The sequence below is a fragment of the Hyperoodon ampullatus genome, assembly GCF_949752795.1.
Source record: "Hyperoodon ampullatus genome assembly, chromosome: 7".
NCBI classification, from domain to species: domain Eukaryota; kingdom Metazoa; phylum Chordata; class Mammalia; order Artiodactyla; family Ziphiidae; genus Hyperoodon; species Hyperoodon ampullatus.
In genome coordinates, this window is record NC_136920.1 from 19,304,802 (window position 1) to 19,324,133 (window position 19,332).

General features: G+C 41.4%; 1 protein-coding gene across 1 annotated transcript in view; it reads right to left on the bottom strand.

Moving 5' to 3' along the window:
• The window catches only part of HSD17B12 (hydroxysteroid 17-beta dehydrogenase 12), a gene marked incomplete at both ends in the record, with an annotated part of 167,927 nt that extends 149,061 nt beyond the window's left edge, over positions 1 to 18,866 (bottom strand). The window contains one exon of the mRNA XM_079707645.1: positions 18,707 to 18,866. Coding sequence (XP_079563771.1) covers positions 18,707 to 18,866 — 160 coding nt within the window. The remainder of the gene's footprint in view (positions 1 to 18,706) is intronic.
• Between the last annotated feature and the right edge of the window lie 466 nt (positions 18,867 to 19,332).

A 19,332-nucleotide genomic window follows, 5' to 3' on the forward strand; every position in this document is an offset into this window, starting at 1 on the left:
TAGTAACAGACCCACACATAACATACACCCACCCCACCTTCACTTCTTCATACCCAGTCCCGATCCTTTTCCAATTCAGTTGAACTACACTGGGTCAAAGTCTTCAGATTACTAGGTACTCCCTAAAAATAAAGTTACTTAGACTAACTTAAAGTAGACCATCTTATGACATTTACTTCAAATTAACTGAAAAGCCAATATTCCTAAATCATTTGGTAACAGTTCGCAAAGAATCTTGGTAATAAGACAGTTTTCACATACTTATACTCTTTGGCTTTATTAACTGTAGACCTGACTAAAATAATTTAATGGCCTAATATGGCCAAGAACTCAATGACCAGCATAATCAGGAATTAGACTTTATTTGTTTAGTGAGACGTGCAATCATATCTCATACCAAAGTTAGCCTCCTTTCATCCATTTCAGTATTCAAATAAACTGCAATATATTGTTTATCCAAGTCTATAGGACCTTAAATCAATTATAAAATTTTACTCAAAACAAGAAAATCTCCCTACTTTTCTACTGAATCTGTAGGTTAGGATGCTTTCAGCTGAAATAACAGAAATAGCTTTAAGAAAAATGGGGTTTATTATCTCAAAACAACAGGAAGTGTAAGGCACCACCAGAATGGGTGAATTCAGCAGCTCAATGACGGAATCAAAGACCCAGATGCTTTCCATCTTTCTGCTCTGCAGCCCTCAGTGTGCTGATTCCTTCCTCAGTTTGTCCCCTCTGGTCCCAAAGACGGCTACAGGCAACACATCCTCACAGACCAGTACCCTTCCTTCTGCCTCTTTTGAAAGGGGAGGAAAGCTTCTCAGAAGCCCTCGCTCCAGGAGATTTCTTACATCTCATTGGCCAGAATTATGCTACATGCCCATTCCTAAACCAATCTCTAGCAAGGAAAGAGGAATCATCAAAATAAGTGTAAACTACAATTGGGCCCCTAGGTCTGAGGAGAGGGCCATCCTCCTCTGAAGTATATGGTTGTCCAATACCTACACAAATCCGGCATTCTGTCAACAAGCAACCAACCGACATTTGCCACAACTCCCTCAAATGCTGCACTCACTCTGTACTGACCATATGGCAACCATCTCCTGTTTAGTAGATCAGAATTAAATTATGGAGAGGAAGAGATTAATTCATACCTTAATGCCAACATAATCCTAATTAAGTTCGTTCAATATTTAGTCAGTCATCTGTATTTATAAAAGTGTAAAAACACCTAAAACAGGCTAATCCATCAACCACCCTGAGAGGCAGCAAATCTCCCATCCACAGTGAAAGATTATAACATATATCAACTTATGCTTCAAATCTACTATATTTCTTTTATTATTTCCAGGAAATAACTCCTCCTACCTTTTCCTTGGTCTTTATTCGTTGCTTTGTTTAAAGAAAATGAAAGCAAGGGCAAATATGGTGATGAGAATTACAGCTAAGCCGGTAGTGCCCTGTCCATATCCATCCTGACCACACCATTGGACAGCACATTCCAAATGTGTCTCTTCGCCCCAAGGGCTTTATCTGGTGGCTGAAGCCAGCAACACCCAAGTGCACAGTGGACATAAGTACTATCGAATTAATGTTCCTCACCACCAACAGCCCTCAACCAGTGACTAATGGCCATTGGTATATAAAATACTTGAGCTTCCAGGCCCTGCAGGTGAAGTAGCTCTGAAACTTGAGTTCTACACTAGCTACAGGTGATCACAGGGCTTGATAATAGCCCCTTTATTGGCTGTGTTCCCTTCCCTGTCTCCCTCCCTACTGGTATTTCTTGGGATCACCTTCCAAACAAACTGATTGCACTTGAGTCCCTGTCTCAGTATCTGCTTCTGGGAGAACCCAAAGATAGGAATACAAAAGGAGAGAAAAGTAAATATTTCCATTTGAAGAAACATTAACACACTGACACAAAAAAAAAAAAAAGTAATTCACAATTTTCAAAGAAGTAATGTATTTTGAAGCAAGTATTATTAGAAGATTTGGGTGTTTACACATGGTCCTAATCTTTGCTATATTTTAAAAAATTAGAATCAAAGTACATCTGGAAACTATTTCCTCATATCAAAGAGGATACTTTTGCTCTGGAGATCTAAAAAGTACCATTATGTCATCAGTGTCATAATTCATAAGAATCTAGCGTAAATGAAGATTGGAATAGAAAACCTTTAACTAAAGAAAAAGTACTCTCTGAATATCTTTAAGCCTGAGACAAAAACAGTAGGGTATTGAGTGAGAAATGACAGAAACTTCTAATTACCTCTTACAATAACGCTTCTAATACAATAATGGAACTTTAAACAGTTATGTCAAACTTGAGAGTGTTCCAATTACATCAGAGTTGAAATGACACTTCACTGCCAATAACTTAACTATATCCTTAATCCATTATACCTAACCACAGCCATTGCATATGTTAAAAATAAAGTTGAAGTATTTTATTTAAAATTAACATAATTTGTGGCTAAATTCGTTTAATTTTTAATTCAGAAACCCAGCTTACATCAACAAAGTTGTTTAAAAAATAGTTTTAGGTACATTCTAAAATTGACATATATTAGATAATCACATCAAAAGAAACTTAGGTGTTGATCATGACAAATGTGCAACAGATCCCAAAATAAATCTCTGAAGCAATTTGAACCTCACACAAAGGCTCCAATCAACTCAGGGGGCAACTCTATTTCTAGGTTTCTAACTGAAGATGGAAGGGGGGAAAAGGCCCCATGTCCTGTTTGTGCATAATGCTTTGTACAGTGTTTCCAGACATGATTCAGAGACTCAATATCTCTGAAGATATACAGAGTGGGTATTTTTAGACATATTTGATAGATGCAATAAACAGAGAGGCTGACTGAAAATTCCACAGATAATAAATGTCAAAGGAAGGTGGACTCTGAACTCAGGTCTTCTGATTGTGTTTCCCTGCTTTTCTGCCTAAAAAGGAAATAACAAACATTTACCAAACTAAGCCACCAAGTGCTACATGGGATACACTCAAACAGCTCAAAAATAATGTTCTCCTTGTCCTAAGATATTACATGTTGAGGCTCCAAAGTTTCTATAGATCGTAAGATATAGCATATAATTTTTGACAACTATAAATGACTGCTGAGCCAAAAGACTTTGGTAAGGAATTCAGAACATCAGGCTCGGGCCAGTGCTAATCTACAGGAAGACTGCCAGACATCCACCCAGAACCACACGGGAATCACTGCTTTCCTCCCAAACCCTGCTCCTTCTCTTTGGGTTTCCGTGGTCGGTGCCCAGTGTCAGCCTCTGCGGCCTCCTTCACCCGCACAACCTGCCTGTGATGAGGGCCCAGGACTTCTACCTCTGTCTCTCGTCTGACTCCCCCGCTCAGTCCCTGCCCCACGACCTTAATCCAAGCCACCATCACCCAGCGCCTGGCTTACCACCGCCACCAGTCTCCTGCTGGTTCCCCCCATCTCCTGGGTGGCTCCCTCCACATCCATTCTCCAAAATGCCAGAGCAAGCGGTCCAAATACAAACTTGATCATGACATCTACTGCTTAAAATCTTTCAATGACTTCCCACTGCCCTGAGGATAAATAAAACCCTCACGGAGCCTCAAGGTCCTTTAGGACTGGCCCGCTGCCCATTTCTCTAAGTCTTATCTCTTGCCTCTCTCCTCCCAAGGACTGTCTGCCCACAGTTGTTGAATGCTCACTTTCTTCAAGGTCTTCACGCAAGTCTTCTCTCTGCTGGAAAAACTCCCCTGTCCTCCAACCCCCTCACCCGCCCACTTCTCATTCATCAACGCAGTTTGCAGAGTTCACAGGAGTTCCAATCCCAGGGGCTCCTCCACTTCCTAGCCATGTGCCTTCAGACAAACTGCTTGACCTCTCTATTATCTTAGCTTTCTTTCAGTCAGATGGGGATAGGACCTACCTTACTGGAGTGCGTGAGGAGTAAATGAATTCACTGAGGCATTTAGAAGAGTATCTGGTAAATGGTAAGCTTTTTAACAAACATTTTGTCTTATTACTATTATTAACATCATCATCATCTTCCTACTACCTCTTTTCTTCCACACCTTGGATTAAATGTGACTTCTTCCAGAAACCTTTAAACCCCTGAAGAGGTGTTCCCATGGCTGGCTCCTGCTAAACTTTTCGGAGCTGCTTATGCAATGATCTGTGTCCTCTACTAGAACAAAGAAGGTAGCGACCAAAGCTTTCTTGCTCACCACTAACTTCCAGACCCAGTGCGGTACACCAAGCACATAGTCAGCACATAATGACTCTCTGCTGAATGAATGAATGACCCGATTCCACTGTTTAATCACTACAAAAGTCATTCAGATTGCCAACTATAATCGAAATTTCTTCTGGTTAAACCTAAGACCACTTTGCTGCTGTTTCCTCATTTGGAGGACTTTAATTTTTTGTTTAAAGAAAAAGAACATCCTCTCCAGTCTATTGGCCCAATAAGAATCACTTATATTAATTTCACAATAAGGATAATTTTTTAAAAATCCATCTATAAAGAAAGAAAGCAGACTTAAAACGTTCTTATCTATAAATGTAATAAATATAAACTAAGAAATGGGGCCACTAAAAAAAATCACAAATATTAAATAAGGACATATTGTTCTCTCAATTCTTTATAGTGAAGCTTCCAAAGTCCTCAGCTATTCTTCCTATGGTCTTACCAAAAGCAAAGTAAAATTTCCATTATTTGCATCTACCAAAAACCACTCTTATTGACCCCACTACCCTCACCGCCAATCTCCAATCAGTAAAGACTGGGTGTGCTGGGTGTGGTTCTCGCTGCATATCAACACAGAGAAGTTTCAAGTTTTCTCTTTGTTTTTTCTAATCTATTTCAAATGTACAAACACAGAACTAGCCTAAAATAGAATCTCTATTTAACTGTCAAAGTTATAAGTAAATATTTAGTACAAAAATCACTTGAAGTTTTAACACTATTATAAACCAAGCCCTGGTACCAAGAACAGCTATCTGGCTAAAAAGCCTACATGTATAGTCCACTGCCTTCTTCTAAGGCTAGCCCGACCCCAGTCCAGTGTTTCCCAAAATGAATGATCTTAAGAATCAACTTAATTTGTTAAAAATACATTTTCCCATGTTCTTTTCTTAGAGAGTTTGATTCAGTGGGTCTGTAGCGAAGCCCTAGACTCTCTATTTTTAACCAGCACATCCAACTGATTCTTATGTCCCATGGATATTGGCATAAACAGACCTCTCACTTTCAGACAACATTTGAGGAAGTCTCCGACATATAAGCTCTTGGACAGGTATTGTAAATTGCCTTAAAATCACCCTTACCAGGAGCTTCGGCAGGAAATTTGGCAGGAGCCCGGACTCAGAACACCTAGATTCAATTTCTTGTGTCATTTACTAGCTGCGTAACCCCTGTACCAGTCCCTGCAGCTCCCTCTGGTCCTGCAATATTACGTGGAAATAATAACTACAGGGTGGTTATGGCAATCATTTGAGAATACTTGCAAGAGCAATTTGTAAATTAAGATGTCATCATTATGGTAAAATTTCATTAATTCAGCCTCCTCTAATTCAGAATGTGTGAACATCATTGTCTAACCCATTGGGTTTTTTTCACATTATCTATAAAGAGATCATCCCCTCCTTTCTCATGACAGGCAATGATAGGTATTGGAACACAGATAGGCAGCTGCTCCCTGTTCCACAGCAAAATTATGACTGAATGTGCAAGATTAGGGGAGCTTGCTTACTTTATTAGGTCTGTTTATGTGACAAGATGGGAGTTTCAGCAATCATTAAAGCAAGCTTGGCAATATTTCTGCTGGAAGTGAGCTTGGTGGTGAGCAGTTACTGCCGGCATTACAGTAAAACCAATCTGGAGAATGAGTTTTCTACATACGAGGAAGGTTAAGGGAACTCTAAAACTGGAATTTAAACTTCTAAAGGATACTGCACCCTTTGCTGGCCACCTTGAGAAGCAATCCTAAAAACTATACAGTATTTCCTTGGCAATTTAGTGTCATCAACTTTATCTGTAGTTAGGGCTATAGGCACAGCCAAGACTATAGATAAGAGATAATGGATCGACCCACTTGCCTTGTAGCGCTATACACAGTGAAGAAGTCCCCCGGTCTTAATATCCATGTAGGAGTGCACCAAGAGTAGGAAATAATGGTACCCTCGGGGCTACAGAGATGTGTGTCATTTCTTCGAGAGTTCAGGCTCTTGTCCAGAGAAGGCTTTTCGCCCCAGACCAGCTGCAGAAATGTGATGAAGTTCAGTTCTCCCAGCACCCTTACTGATACCACTCGTCACCTCTGCCTGTCCTCCTCGCCAGTTTTCCTCTCCTAATTCATCCCTGACAAATCTCTTCTATTCTGCTGTCAGGGCCTGCTGCTCATCACGCCTATCAACCGACCACCGATGCAACCCCCATTTTCCGCTCTTTGCCACTGACCCTCTTGCCTAAACAATCTCTAACTGGATGAATGAACTTGAGCAAGTCATTACCTCTTCCAGCTTATTTCCCTAATAGTTCAACTGAAGAGGTCACCAACAGCCCTTCCAGTTTTGTTATTCTATCATTAGTCTCTTCTGCCTCCTAATGATTTTTCAATTTTCTCAAGTTTCTCACAAAATGGCTGACTAAGCTTTTGTAGATTATCAACCAACTGCAGTATTCATTTCTTTCCATGAAGCAAACACTGCATATACTCAGTGCTCTGTGGTTAACTTTCTAGCAGTTATTAAGTATATACATTGACCATCCAATGCCTTTACTACCAAAGAGATTTTCCAGGAAATTCAGTTCAACGTCTCCAAAAAGTCTGAAGGCTCTAGAAGGCGTGGGTTCATTTTTTCAGGCCTTTAAAATAACAAAACTACATCTTGGTCAACACATCCTAGAATTTAGTTTTTTCACTCATTCATCTCAGCCTTACCAATTAGCAAGGTTTTACTGAAACTTTCATTGGAAAAGTCTTTCTTACTAAAAGAAAGCCTACTTATAACAATTTTATAAAGACTTGGGGAAGGATAATAAATATATTACAAAAAATCCATTAATTCTGAAATGTTTATTAAATCTGGCAGAGTGGTTGATTTCCTACAGCAATTTCCTAACACATGTATGAAGGAAGATTAGCTTATTACCAATGCTACACAAGGACATCTCTTTGCTCTCACTGCATTTCACACTTTCAAAACTGTTATCACAGCTCTGCTACAATAATTCCATAACCAGTCTTTGTCTAGTCAGCCTGGGTTTAATTTCAATCTAGCTTTTTAGGTGTCACTTGAGGTTTTAAAACAAAGAGGAAAAAAGGTGTACAAATTATTTTGTAAAACATAACCAAAAGAATACAAAAGCAAAGCAAAACAACCCATCCCCATCAAAATATAATTCAAAGAAAATATATTCATTCACTACATATTATTTATCGTGCACCCTCAAGGGGCTTGTAGTTTAGAACAAAGTCATGCGTGTAAGCACAGACACACACACAAACAACCAAAAAGGTAAAGTGTGGAAAAGCCCACAAAAAAGCACAAAACAAGCACTATCAGAGTTCCACAAGTACATGATGGCTTCCACGTGGGCAGCTGCACATAAACATTCAGAATCCAGACTCTGAAAAGTAGGCAGAATTTCATGAACAGGAGGAGTAAGGAAGAGTGAACAACAGAAGAAAGAGCGCTCCAGGCAGAGAGAGATCAACATTCAACAACCCCTGAAACTACTGAATGTCTCTGCACAAGCAAAAGGACACAGAAGCAGAAAGAAGTGGTAAGTACAGGCACTTCTGGGACACAAAGACATTCAGGGCAGTCTAGTTCCAGGGTCTATACTATGAGAACTTCTTCCTGGGGTTATAGTCTATATTTTGTTTTTAGACTAAATAATTTCATTTTTAGAGGTGGGGAGACCACTAATATTTCTTAGATTTACAACTAATAAGAGAATATAGAAAGAGAAGATAATTCCCCACAAAAAATACACTATCCCTCAAAAACACTGGAACACCTGAATATTTTCATTCATTCAACAACTATGTATTAGCACCTATTTTGTGCAGGCTCTGTCCTAGGCACTTGAGATACATAAGTGAACAAGAGAGACAGATCTTTGTCTTCGTGCTGCTTCCATTCTAACAGGGATAGACAAACAAGAAATGTCATAAATGAGCAAAGTATACAGTATGGGAGATGGTGACAAGTGCTATGACAAAGAGCACAAGTAGAGGAGGGGAACGGGGATCAGAAGGGTGGAAGAGATCAGACTGTAAGTTTAAAGGTAGGAGGGAAGGTTTCAGGGAGAAGATGATATTTGAGCAAAGACTGGAAGGAAGGAAGAAGACTCAGGCACATGCATATCTGGGGAAGAGCATTCAGGAAGAGGGAATAACCAAAGGCCAAGGCAGCAATGCCAAGCATGTTCAAGGAAGAAGGGAGTGTGGCTAGGAGGGAGGGCGAGACATGGGCAGAGAGGAGATCAGAGGTAAAAGAAGGCAGGAGTCAGGTGGTCAAAAGCCTTGTCAACCACACGAAGAATCTGGGGTTTTCATCTAAACAGGATGAGATGAGAGACTGGAACTGACATATATACACTATTGATACTATGTATAAAATAGACAACTAATGAGAACATACTATATATAGCACAGGGAACTCTACTTAATGCACTATGGTGACCTAAATGGGAAGGAAATCCAAAGAAGAGGGATATATGTATATGTATAGCTGATTCATTTTGCTGTACAGTAGAAACTTACACAACATTGTAAAGCAACCATACTCCAATAAAAATTAATTTTTTAAAAAAATAAATAAACAGGATGAGAAGACATTGGAGAAATCTGAGCCAAGGATCACATGATCTGACTAGAGCTTTTCAAGGATCACTGGCGGCTCTGTAAGAACTGATTATAGGGGAGCCAAGGTGGAATCAGAATGACAGGAGGCTGTTATAATAATCAAGGCAAGAGATTTTGGTGGCTTACACCAGAGTGGTAGAAGGAACCGGATACTGGATATTTTGAAGTTAAAGTCAGTAAGATTTCCTAATAGACTGTATGTGGGTGAGAGAAGAAGAGCTGAAAATGACCCAAGGTTTTTACAGTGTAGTTGAGAAGTTGCACAGAACCAGATTTTTCTAAGTCCATCGTATCTCAGGTTCACTAATGGGGACCATATTTCAAGGAACCACTTAGTAAATCTTTTCACAAAGCAAGCAATTCTCCTGGAGTACTGTGAATCGCCTCCTAATCAATCTATTCACAACTTCAGATTTCCAATGGTTTATCTGCTGAGTGAACTACATTATTTCTTGGTTTCAACAATCCCTTTTCATCAAATAAGAGCAATGTATACAAATAAAGATGTCTTAAATATATGTTACTTGGCATCCATAAAAACACACAAGATGTTACATGAGAACCTCATTTACATCTCATTTCACTGTCATAATAACCCTGAAAAGTAACAGCCCCATTTACTAGATGAAGAAAGTTATGCTCAGAGGTTAGCAATCTTTGTCCAAGGTCGAACTTCTTAGCAAGTAGCAAAGCTCAGACCTGCTGCACTGACCCTAAAGCCAATCTTCCCGTTAGCGCTACTGTTCCCCAATGTCATACTCCTGAGAGGCAGTAATTGTTCAAAATCTTTAGTTTTCTAGTCTTTCCTCCCTTCCCCCAATGACTAGATCATTTAAGTAGAAATAACTTCACTTAACAGTGGTAAGGATAACTTTTCAGAAACTGGATAGTCTCCCTGGAACTGCCAGTTAGAGACCAGGCAAACACGTTTTTTCACCAGACAAAATGAATACGAAAACAAAGCATTCGGATGTGTGGCAGGCTTCTCAACTATCACACCATGGTTCTATGGAGTGACCTCGAGAAAGCAATAACCCAGTTTCAGGGTTCATTCAACGTTATCATCCAGTCTCTGGTCAAGAGTAGAACTTCCCATACCACAGTGATTAGATTTTCCCACAGGGAGAAATAGTCTTTGAAAGATGATAACCAGAAAGTGCACAAAAATGGCCTCCCTTACTATAAAGTAAGAATCTGCATTTTTTAAAGGCAATTTTAACTGAGATTATCTTAATAATCTGCTCGTCTCTATCTCTGTGACAATGCAACAGCTTCAGAAAGATCATAGAAGCAGAAACTTCTGTTTAAAGTTGCAACTCAGGGCTTCCCTGGTGGTGCAGTGGTTAAGAATCCGCCTGCTAATGCAGGCGACACAGGTTCGAGCCCTGGTCCAGGAAGATCCCACGTGCCACGGAGCAACTAAGCCTGTGCACCACAACTACTGAGCCTGTGCTCTAGAGCCCGCGAGCCACAGCTACTGAACCCGAGTGCCACAACTACTGAAGCCTGAGCACCCAGAGCCCGAGCTCCACCAGAGAAGCCACCAAAATGAGAAGCCCACACACCACAACGAAGAGTAGAACCCTCTCTCCACAACTAGAGAAAGCCCACTCGCAGCAACGAAAACCCAATGCAGCCAAAAATAAATAAATAAATAAATTTACTTAAAAAAATTAAGTTGCAACTCAGCATTACCCTTCTGCTTAAAATCCCCACAATTGTCTTCCATGTTCTTAAACAGCCCTGCTCACCGCCCCTGAGCCCCTCTCCACTCCCATCTTACATCATGCCTACCCTTTCTTGGCTCCAAGCGCTCAGGCCTTATTTTAAGGGGACCCTGCTATTTCCCACCTCAGGAGCCTAGCACCTGCTGGTCCCTCTGCTCTGTCTGCTACTCTTCACTTCCCTTCAGATTTCAGCTCAGTCATCACTCTGACCTTCTTTCACAAGCTCCCATAGAACCAAGTGTGTCTGCTTTCCACCACTTAACAGGGCAGTTTGTTCCTGATTCCTGTTTGCCATCCCACTGGTCTGTTACACGGTCCATGGTCAGCCTCAGGAGGATGTGGACGGTGGGTGGACAAATGAACAGTGTTGGATCACACTCTCCACCAAGATGGTGAAGGCTTCACCCTCCCTGCCTCCTAGCCTTAATCGTAATCTATCCCAGAAGGCAGAGATATAAATTGCTATATTTTAATATTTTTATGTTCAGGAAAGATGAGCAGGAGAGGAATGGAATAAAGGATCTGTGCTACAGGGCTTCCCTGGTGGCGCAGTGGTTGAGAGTCCGCCTGACGATGCAGGCGACATGGGTTCATGCCCCGGTCCGGGAAGATCCCACATGCCGCGGAGCGGCTAGGCCTGTGAGCTATGGCCGCTGAGCCTGCGCATCCGGAGCCTGTGCTCCGCAACGGGAGAGGCCACAACAGTGAGAGGCCCGCGTACCGCAAAAAAAAAAAAAAAAAAAAAAAAAGGATCTGTGCTACAGACTGAATTCATATGCTAGAAACAAAATGTATATGTTGAAATCCTAACCCCCTCAATATAACGGTATTAGGAGGTGGGGTCTTTGCTAGGTGACTGGGTCATGAGGGTGGAGTCCCTAACAAATGGCATCAGTGCCCTTATAAGACACCCCAGAGAGCTCCCTGGCCCCTTCTGTCATGTGAAGACAGAACAAGAAGACAGCTATCTATAAACTAGGAAGCAGTTCCTCATCAGACACTGAATCTGCCAGCACCTTGATCTGACTTCCCAGCCTCCAGAACTGTGAGAAATGTTTGTTGTTTAAGCCACTTAGCCTATAGTATTTTTGTTATAGCAGCCCAAACGAACTACAACACACTATTAAATAAAATTTCTTTTAACTTATCCTTAGCTACAAATGGCTTTAAACGCAATGGAATTGATCTATTCAAAACCACTTACCAATGTATTCTGCTCACTAACCAAATCTTTCAATAATTTTTTTCTGAAACTGAAAGAAATCATCCTCAACCAACAAAAACAAACAGAAAATTAGTTTTGAAGCTCAATACTCTCACTTGAGTGAGAGTAGCAAAGGTAATCTCAGTTTGCTGAAGATGCAATCAGCCAGCTATTAACCTTTTCTTACTAAGCCTTATCTTGTCAATTAGCTCAAGTGATTAGTATATAATGCTACAAAGGCTAATAATATTACTAATAAGTTACTAAGCATTTATGTACTAGGCACTGCACCACCTGTTTTACACAGAATGTAAATGGCGCCTATGAAACAGGTGCCAGTATTCTCCCCATTTTGTAGATGAGGAAAGTGAGGCTCACAGATGTTTACTACCTTACTCAATGTTACACTCTAGTTTAAAGTAGAGGAGCTAGAATCCAAGTCTAGATTTGAGTCTCTGAGGTCTCAGGTTTGACACTTAAATAGGAAACTTATTATTGCATAGAAATCAAGAGGAAGAACAGAAAAAAAAAAAAAAAAAAAAAAGGAAGCAGGAGACGCTGGAGGCTGGTGTGAGGTTGGAGGAAACAGCTCAGAGTACAGAGGCTGAATTTCTAATTCCAGGAAACCATCCTCTTTGGTTTTTCCTCCAAGACCAGGGCATGCTTTTAGGGCCAATCCTCCAGTTGCATCTGTTTCCTCTTACACAGCTCTAGCCCTAGTGCTTTAAGGTTGCCGCTGCTAACTCCAATCTGGAGAATCTGGAGACTGTTCCATTTAGGCCTATGGACTCCCTTTTCAGAGATGAAGTGACGAATTAATAAATATCTTCAAGAACTTTTATGACTAAGTTCATCTGTTTCTCTACCCTCCACCACCTGCCCTGCTTTAAAAAAAAAAACAAACAACCAAACGAAAAAAACAGCTTTTTAAAAAAACACTGTGATCAACATCAAAAACAAACTCACCAGCAAGAACAGGTCTACCAGGATGTCAACAGGGAACATATTACACTAACCAAGCTGGATCTCTGGAGAATCACTAAATCCATTTGAGAATGCCAGACTGATAAACAGAAAAAGCATTCAAGGTCAGGTCCAGCCATATTGATGACAGTCAAACCCTTCACTTTGTTAAGCACCTTGAGTGCCTTTCCAATGTGTTCCCATGCAACAAGGTTCATGGTTACAAATCTGAAGAAAATCCCAAGCTACTTGATTCTAAAATGTGCTACTTATCCTGCAATGGTTCCAGAATAACCAAGCATGTCCAGATTTGAAAGTGTGCCTTAAATCAAAAAGCAATAAAGTTCCTAAGGTATAAAGGAATCCACCCCAAGTATCCATGTAGTCTGTAAGCCAATCCCCACCACACACAGCATGTAGATGTTGCATAACGGACAACTTGGCTTTGCATCCCGATCCTGTAACTCACCAGCTATGAAACCACAGACGGAGTCATTTACCTAAGCCCCTGTTTCCTCCTCTGTACACTGGGGATTTTGGAGCACAACTCAAAGAGAAATTAATGATCATCTATGTGAAGTACCTGGAACACTTCAAGCATTCAATAAGTGATAGTAATATTTCTTCTGGACTTGCCAAGTTAAATAACATTTCATACATACATATGTACATACATAATCATGTGGTACCTCAAAACCTAGTTAAAAGAAAGGGACCCACTGTCAGTGGGCCCTGGTCACTCAAGTAGTCTTCAACAGAGGTAACTAGACCAATCCTGCATCGCTGTCCAATGTAAAAACAGAAATTACACACCACACCTGATTTTGAGAATCTGATTCTTGGAGCTTGGCTAAGCAGAGCCAGCTTTGACGAATGGCTTTTCCACAGAAGAACCCCACCACCCCAAACCCTTCTAAAGTTCTCATTGTCTACTGAATTAGGAAAACCTTGCAATACTACAGAGCCAAATGAGTTCCATCAGCTTTGGAAAATCTCAGGGATCTGCTAATGAAGATGTGCAGAGGGCAAAATGCAGAGGAGAAGACCCTTTGCAAAATCTAACTCAGTCCACAGAATGGAATATTTTTGTTGTTGTTGTTGTTGTTAAACTTCATACTTTATTTGGATTTCATTAGTTTTCCTTTTTTCTTTTTTTAATTAATTTTTATTGGAGTATAGTTTGCTTTATAACGTGTTAGTTTCTGTTGTATAGAAAAGTGAATCAGCTATACATATACATATATTCCCTCTTTTTTGGATTTCCTTCCCCACAGAATGGAATATTAATCAGCAATTAAAAAAAAAAAAGGGCTTCCCTGGTGGCACAGTGGTTGAGAGTCCGCCTGCCAATGCAGGGGACACGGGTTCGTACCCCGGTCCGGGAAGATCCCACATGCCGCGGAGCGGCTGGGCCCGTGAGCCATGGCCGCTGGGCCTGCGAGACCGGAGCCTGTGCTCTGCAACGGGAGAGGCCACGACAGTGAGAGGCTCGCGTACCCCAAAAAAAAAAAAAAAATGAAGCCACTGAAACATGCCACAACATGAAGGAACCTTGAAAACACTGTGCTAAATCAAAGAAGCCAGCCACCAAAAACTTCACATTATCTCATTCCATTTACATGAAATATCCAGAATAGGGAAATGTATATAGACAGAAAGACTAGGGCTCGAGAGGGTGGGAATGAGGGAGTGACAGCTAATAGGTACAGGGTTTCTTTTAAGGAAGATGAAAATGTTCTAAAATTAGGTTATAATGATGGTTGCGCAACCCTGTGAATATAATAAAAACCTTGACTTGTGCACTTTAAAATGGGTAAGCTGTATGGTATATGAGTTATATCTCAATAAAGCTATTTTTAAAATCTAACTCATTAACTGATTAGTGGATCCTTCATTCTTTGCTGCCTGGAGCTATATCCTCTCCTTTAGAAACTAAGAGCTCAGAGTTGCACCTATCACCTCCACTTTATTTATTTATTTATTTTTTAAAGATTATTTCTTTATCTGGCTGCGTTGGGTCTTCGTTGCTGTGCGCAGGCTTTCTCTAGTTGTGGCGAGAGGGGGCTACTCTTCGTGGCGGTGCACGGGCTTCTCATTGTGGTGGCTTCTCTTTGTTGCAGAGCACGGGCTCTAAGCGTGCTGGCTTCAGTAGTTGCAGCATGTGGGCTCAGTAGTTGTGGCTCACGGGCTCTAGAGCACAGGCTCAGCAGTTGTGGCATACGGGCTTAGTTGCTCCGTGGCATGTGGGATCTTCCTGGACCAGGGCTTGAACCCGTGTCCCCTGCATTGGCAGGCGGATTCTTAACCACTACGCCACCAAGGAAGTCCCCACTTTATTTCTACATCAATCATTTTAGATGAACTCCAATGATGGAAACTTGCTCAAATAAATGCAAAATGTGTCTACGCTCAAACCAAATTCTACAGATTACATTCTCTGTTGCTCCACAGCAAGGACTATTCTCTTCTTAGCACAAACTGACCACCTTTGTTAGCAATCTTCTTTTCATTACTTGCTACAGTGACCTTCAAACAACTTGAAGCTCCACTTTCACAGGATCTCTTTGCTCTTGGAAGAGATACAGAAAGTATCACATGACAATGGCAGGCAAGAGAGCCTTACCTCCTAAATTGGCTAAACCCACCTGCTAGGGACCTAGTGAAATCAGCGTAATTCACTTAAGTGGGGCTGTTACTGGAGAGAACTAGGGAAGGAATGACCCAGCTCTTGATTAGAAGATGAAGGAGATAAATGAGAGGATGGGCCATGTAATGGATGGTCTTAAAAACCTACTAGACTAAGCAATCTGTGGTCTGGAATATTTTTACAAATTGCAAAGCACAACTGTATTTCGGGGATTTTCCAAGGTTTTTGTGGGTTTTTTTAAAATGTCTAGAAGAGCTTATATCTGATCAATATGCCAGTTACTGCGGGAAAAGACAAAAAATGAGGACCCACAGTCCCTGCCTCACAGATTCTAAAATCTGAGGGGGAGAAATTAAACATACTCACACACAGAGACTTAAGAATAACAAGTATAAAAATATACTACCAACTCAACACACATTATTATGTAATACTTAAAATAATTGGTTATGGAGAGGAAGACGTTAAATAAACATCAGTATTCGAAACTAGGCAATGCCTCCCTAATGACACCAAGGTGCCCTAAAACCGAGTTCCCTTATTGAGTTTATGATTAATCTCTCTACCCAAAACTTTATTCCTTCTCTGGTCCCCTCTGACCTCAATCCTGTGCTAACTGAACACTAATCAACCAGTCAGATGACTGAAACTGCCACTGTCCATATAACATCACTAATGTACTAAAACTGCTGTTGTCAATGACATCATTAACGTATAAACTCAGGTTGTTTCTCCACTACAAGATGAGCTCACAGACCCCTGAGCCATGGACCACCTGGCCTGGGAATCATAAACCAGAGACACCCTCACTCCCAAAACTATGATTAGGAAATGTCACAGAAATGTCCCTAGATGATGATTAACCCCAGCCTCTCTGTTCTTTCCCGTAAAAAACAAAAACAAAAAACAAAAAAAAAACAGAACCTTAAACTCAAAGACCAAGTTGAAGTGGATCTGAGGCTTGTCTCCCACTCCCTTGCTTGGTGCCCTGCAAATAAACCCTTACTTTGCTGCAAACACTTACTGTCAAGAGTTCGGCTTTCAGCACCACAGGCACAAGAGCCCTTGCCTGGTTACACTAATAATTGGTTGAACAAATTACCTATTTTTAATCACAATTTAACCCTAATTATTCAAGTGTCATCTCTGCTGGTTTGTTTTTCAAATTATTTCAGTTTTTCAAAGATTCCCTGAATTTGGAGAGATAAAGGAAGACGTATTTTCTTTTAAGATCCAGGCCCCCACATGTAAGTAATGTTAAAAATAACAACTTCATTATTTCTTCTACTTAAGTACTTAAAAAAGTTTTCCCAACAAGTGAATTGGACAACATTTCACTTTATGATACTATGATCCTCTGTTATATCCCAGTGTTCTAGTTCAAATTTCATTTCCAAATCTTTTAAACATTGCCCTTAATTTATGAAACATCCTTCCTCTGGGGCCAAATCTTTTCAATATAAATAATACTTATGAAATGACAATGTCATATCACTTGACTTTTTACTATGGATTCATATACAACTGACTTGGTCTCTTTGAGTTATTAGCCACTATGGTCAATTTTAGATCGTTAAAAAAAAAAGTTATTACCATAAGTCTTTGCTTACAAATTACAAAACTTATTCATCTTGATATATGATCTCCTAAGGCACTAGAGTCTTGTTCAAAAGTCAACATGCAGACTTCCCTGGTGGCGCAGTGGTTAAGAATCCACCTGCCAATGCAGAAAACATGGGTTCAAGCCCTGGTCCAGGAAGATCCCACATGTGTCGGAGCAGCTAAGCCCACGTGCCACAACTACTGAAGCCCGCACACCTGGAGCCCGTGCTCCCCAACAAGAGAGGCCCCAGCAATGAGAAGACTGTGCACCGCAACGAAGAGTAGCCCTGCTCACCACAACTAGAGAAAGCCCGCGCACAGCAATGAAGACCCAACACAGCCTAAATAAATAAATAAATAAAACCTTCATTAAAAAAAAAAGTCAAAAAGCAAGTTTTCCAAACTGACAACCAAGAATTTGGGCTTATCAACCGTGAAATTACAATCTTGATTATAATCAAGCTGAGCACACTTCACTTGCTTTTCCAACGATCAAAAAACAATTAAGTGCCTTTTTAAAATAAGTATTATGTTAATAGCTGCTTCACATATTCATTCCTACTTGAGATGTTTTCTCCTTTTGTTGCTGTTCCAAAATGTTAATTTATTATGTTTTTCCTACTAAGCTGTTGAAATGTTTTTGAGTGAATAAAGTTAAGAATATGGAGTAACATTACTTGTGTACCTTATTTGAGCCTAGTCTGAAAGCAACCCCTTACCACCCCAAAATTCAATAAAATGCTTTGTGAAGTGAACATTCAATTATAAAACAGCAGAATGAATAATCACATTGGAGAACGGCATATCACTCGGTTTAAAAAAAAAACTAAAAGAAACAAAAAAATAAGGAAAGAAAATCAACAAAAAAGGCAGAAAAAGAAAAACAGTAAGCGCAAAACTTTCCTCAGATGTTTCCCAACTTCTCCAATCTGACCTTTCTCCTCCATCTTCAAAATCCCCCGACTAGATGGAACAAGACCTGTTTGTTTAGCTCATTCTTTCTGGGAATACTTTTTCCTGCAAATGTCCTTCTGCAGAAAGTATTTCCGATTTCTACATGAAGAGTACTGTTTTGCAGAAGCAATAATTCTTGCTACTCATTAGGACTCCAGAACAGTTTACCAATTTTTTTTTGTAAATTACCTGAACTAGGCCGAATCCAAGGTTCCAAAGAGCAGAAAGTCTTCTGAAATTCTATGTCCTCTTCCTCCACCCTCGCCCCCCAAAAGGCAACAGAATGCTTTTCATCCTGAGCACAGGGCCAGTATTCAAGCCAAAGACTTTGTTTTAAAAACACTCATAAGGGGTGAGCCAAGGTGCGTAGAGTGCGACTAAGGAAGCAAGCAGCAAGGCGACTAACTCCGTGAACCCAGAACGGCTTAAAGGACACAAGACCCAGGGAGTTCAGGCCAGATTTCTCCTGCGCCCACCAAGAGGCACTTTAGATTCGCTGACTTAAGCCAGCAATGTATTTAGTATTTAAAAACTCTACAAGTCTAAGCAAGCCAGAAAATGGCTTAAGGGACAGGCGGGTATGCGGGACGCAGGAGTCTCAGAATGGAGGAGAGGGGAGCTGGGGACGGGAAGGCCAAGCGCTGGGCCCAGAAGTGGCCAGCGCGTTCCAGGCCCGGTCGGGAGCCGCGCGAGCCGCAGCAGGAGCGAGGGGGCCGGCGGCCCTGGATTCGACTCACCTGCCCATTCACCGAGCCCCGGTCCGACCCCCGCCTCGTGACCCAAACCCCAGACCCGAAGGGCCGTGAAGAGCGAGCACGAGATGCGCAGGGCCAGGTAGGCCACGGTGCCCGCGCCCACCCAGTACAGGAAGCCGGCGGCAGGCAGAGCGCTCTCCATGGCTTTCGACCAGGCCTCACTACCTTCGTGAATGGAAAAAACAAACGAATGAATGCAGGAAGATGCGCTGGCCGTGAAGATGAGAACTACCGTAATAGGTGCTGCTCCTACACAGCTTTAGGCCTAAACCCCGCCCATGGCACCACATCCGTGCCGCCATTGGTGATCTATCTTTCTCTCTGCATGTAGTGCGTCGGTCATTGGCTGACCCTAGTTTCACTGCCCCGCCCACGACCCCCCTTGCTCTCACCTAGCCGCGTTTCCGTTCTAAGGCGGTGGATCGCTCACCTGCCAATCAAACTTCAGTCCCGCCCAACGTGTCCCCACGCCCCCAGGATTCAGCCAGAGGGTTGCAAGTCTCACCGCCGCCAAATCGCCCAGGTCTCTCATTGGCTGGAGAAGGCCTCGCGATTACCGAAGGTTGTGCTCCGATTGGCCAATCAGACCCAGTCTGGTTTGAGCTTGG